The following is a 3876-nucleotide window of genomic DNA, read 5'->3' as shown; positions in this document are numbered from 1 at the left end:
TTCTGATTTGGTAGGTCCTGGGTGAGGCCTGAGAGTTTGTATCTCTAACATGAGGCTGATGCTGCTGATCCAGGGACAACAATTTAAGAACAATTGCTGTAGGATATTTGAGAAATATACAAGGGGTGAAAGTCCCAGATCTTGCCCCCTTTTTCCCCTCATCCTCATGATCTTTGAAACACCCAGAGGCTGGTCTTTCTCCCAGCAAACAGCAAGGTGAGGGGAGGATTCATCCGGAAAGAGCCCAGGATCGTCCAGCTGAGCCCAAGTGCTCAAAACTAACTTCATCCGAAAGTCAAAGATGCAGGCTTTCATGGGCTCTTCCCTCCCATCCCCGCAGGGCCTCCAAACACAGGAGAATGGCTGCAGAAAATCACTCTACAGCGACCGAGTTCATTCTCAGGGGATTGACAAATCAGCTAGAGCTCCAGCTCCCCCTTTTCTTCCTCTTCCTTGGGATCTACTTGGTCACCATGATAGGGAACCTGGGCATGTTCACACTGATTTGTCTGAATCCTCAGCTTCACACCCCCATGTACTACTTCCTCAGCAATCTGTCATTTGTGGACCTGTGCTACTCCTCTGTCATTACCCCGAAAATGTTGGTGAACTTTGTGTCAGAGAAGAACACCATCTCCTATGCAGGGTGCATGTCACAGCTCTACTTCTTCCTTGTGTTTGTCATTGCCGAGTGTTACATGCTGACAGTGATGGCCTATGACCGCTATGTTGCCATCTGCAGCCCTTTGCTCTACAATGTCATCATGTGTCGTCAAGTCTGCTCCCGGCTGGTGGCTGTGGTCTATGCCATGGGGCTCATTGGCTCAACAATAGAGACTGGCCTCATGTTAAAACTGTCCTATTGTGAGCTCTTCATCAGTCACTACTTCTGTGACATCCTCCCTCTCATGAAGCTCGCCTGCTCTAGCACCTATGATATTGAGATGACAGTCTTCTTTTTGGCTGGATTCAACATCATAGTCACCGGTTTAACAGTCCTTGTTTCCTACGTCTTCATCCTCTCCAACATCCTCCGCATCAGCACCACAGAGGGCAGGTCCAAAGCCTTCAGCACCTGCAGCTCCCACCTTGCGGCTGTGGGGATGTTCTATGGATCTACCGCATTCATGTACTTAAAACCCTCCACAGCCAGTTCCCTGGCTCAGGAGAACGTGGCCTCTGTGTTCTACACCACAGTGATCCCCATGCTGAATCCCCTGATCTACAGCTTGAGGAATAAGGAGGTAAAGGCTGCCATGCAGAAAACACTGAGGAGAAACGTGTTTTGAGGTTAAGTGTTACTCTTTCTCAATTTTAAAATTAAGTTGTTTTAATGCCAGAGGGAAGCTCCCTAAATGCTTACCCAACCATGATGGGAAATGGGTGCTTGACTACATGGTTAGATGAATGCCTCCTCCCCTTCTTCCGTCTTCCTTCCCTCCTTCTCTGGACTCTCATTTCTTTTTTTTTTTTTTAAAGATTTTATTTATTTATTAGAGAGAGAGAGCGCGCGCGAGCACACAGGCAGAGTGGCGAGCAGAGGCAGAGGGTGAAGCAGGCTCCCCGCGGAGCAAGGAGCCCGATGTGGGACTCGATCCCAGGACGCTGGGATCATGACCTGAGCCGAAGGCAGCTGCTTAACCCACTGAGCCACCCAGGCGTCCCTGGACTCTCATTTCTGTTTGAAATCAGATGACTTCAAGTTCATGTTTTCTTTCACTTGAGATCCATTTTTTCTGTCCTGCACCCTTTGGTAAACATTTACTATCTTAACTAGAATTTAACATAAATTTTAAACTTTCAGCATTGAATTTGAAAGTCATCCATCGTTTTATTACCTTCCCTACAGAAAATATTACTCAACCCAGTTCTTTTGTGTGTGTGTGTGCCAGGGAGTGCACAAGGCAAAGAGAGGTGAATGTGAAAGTTACTGAGAAGTGAGACACAGCTACTTGCTCATCCAGACCTCCTCTCCTCTTTTCACTCCTCTCTACTTGTTCCTGCCTGAGAACCTCTGCATGATCCCTTTATGTAATTTCATAGCAACAATAAAAGTAGTTAAGCGCCAGTCACATGTTTTGAGATGCTTACTCTGAGCCATGCAACTCCCCTAAATGCTTTATAGGTGTTATTTCAATGATGCCTCACAACACATAGGTACTATTGTTATCCCCATCTCACAGATATGTGAACTTGGTTCAGTAACTTGCTGTGGTCACACAGCTGGCAAACAAACAACACTGGAATCTGAATCTAGTAACTCAGAGCCCACAGTTGGCTCTCACACGTTATCCCTTCACCTTCAGGTTGACACTCCGTTTGAACAGCCTCTTAGGTTTGACCTATATATGCTTTTCCAGTTTCAGGTACCTCCAAAAAATAATTTCTCAGGTCCCCACCTTTTATTGCCTGCCCTAGCCTCTTTTCCTTTGTAGAAAACTTCTTCAAGATGACTAAGGGAAGATTACACCAGAGTGACCAACATGATCTGGTTTGCCAGGCCTTTTCCCAGCGTTAGCACTGAAAGCCCTACATTTCAGGAAATCTGTCCAGTCCCAGACAAAGCAGGTTGGGGGAGGGGCTCACCCTAGATGACACATTGCAGCAAAATCTCTTGTTCTGCTTAAATAACTGATAGATTTAATGCCAGTCTCACTCAGTAAATCCAGTGGCCTTGGGACAAAGTTTCTTCCTGCTCCCCTTGCTTATAATGATATCAAGGGTAAAAGGGTTAAACTCAGCGGCCTGACATAGGGATTTATGGACATCCTCTTGTCCTTTATAGCTCTTTTTGGTATGCTATTATATCAAGCAGTGGTTTATTATGGGAAACAGAAATAACTACTCTTCTCAAGGAGAAAGGAATCTAATACAGGAAACTAGTTGCTTACAGATTTTTGAATGACTGGAGGAGGGGTGAGGAGACCCCCAGAGTGACTCCACAATACACATGATCTAGGGGTCCTACTGCCCCTGTCCTCACTTCCCCCATGAAAATTGCCTCTCACACTCATGAATAGCAGAATCTAGGATGAGCATCACCTGGAAACCTGTCAGAAATGCAAATTTCCAGGTCCTCTGTGGGCTCCAGGCCTATAGAATTAGCCACAATCTGTGCTTTAGTCAACCCTCAGGTGATCCTGAGACACATGAAGTATGGGGAACCCCCTCCCACCACCTTTCCAGTGGCAATTCACATCCCAGGGCTCCAGCTACCAGGGCTTCTGGGTATGTAATATTTAGTTTTTAACCTGACCAGAAGGAGAGTAGAATGAATATTGAAAGAGCCATTCCCAGAAAGAGCCATTCTTTCCTGATCTTTCTTCGGAGATAAGATCGCTACCACTATAGAAGGCCACTGGCTAGAAAAAAAAAAAAAAGTAGGAAAATACGTTTTAGCTGAAGATGAGACACCATAAAGCCAAATAAATTGTTGAATGTCATTATATTAAAAATTAGGATATTTGTTCAGGAAAGGACACAGGGGATGGAGACAACAGAAATAGAATGGAAGATGATATCTAACTAACATATATTAGAAATGCAGGCAAACCAACAAGAAGAAAAGCATCAAGAGAAAACATGGGCAAGGTATATACAACAATCACGTTACATGACAAAACCTGAAGGGCCACCAAGCATGTCAAGAGACGCTTCAACCAATTACTAAATGGAGCAGAGCAAATTAAAAGCTCTCTCTTTACACCCACCACTAGGTACATAAAAGGACAGGCTATGGGAGACCCGGCAGCAGTTAGAAGCCGAGGATCAGCTATGAGCGATGGAGCCTAGAGCTCGAGGGCTGTGCGAGATCTACAACACATTACTTACGTATGTAAAATTACATGCACACAAACAAAAAAAAATAGAAAGAAA

General features: G+C 45.1%; 1 protein-coding gene across 1 annotated transcript; it reads left to right on the top strand.

Moving 5' to 3' along the window:
- Positions 1 to 359: 359 nt before the first annotated feature.
- On the top strand, positions 360 to 1289 carry OR8A1 (olfactory receptor family 8 subfamily A member 1; the record flags this gene model as incomplete). Its single annotated transcript, XM_080815550.1, has 1 exon — positions 360 to 1289. One exon carries the CDS (start codon positions 360 to 362, stop codon positions 1287 to 1289), a length of 930 nt encoding a protein of 309 aa, XP_080671676.1.
- Between the last annotated feature and the right edge of the window lie 2587 nt (positions 1290 to 3876).

Source organism: Martes martes (genome assembly GCF_963455335.1).
Source record: "Martes martes genome assembly, chromosome: 10".
Taxonomy (NCBI): domain Eukaryota; kingdom Metazoa; phylum Chordata; class Mammalia; order Carnivora; family Mustelidae; genus Martes; species Martes martes.
The sequence above is the reverse complement of the archived record's forward strand: the minus strand, read 5'-3'. Positions and strand labels throughout refer to the sequence as shown.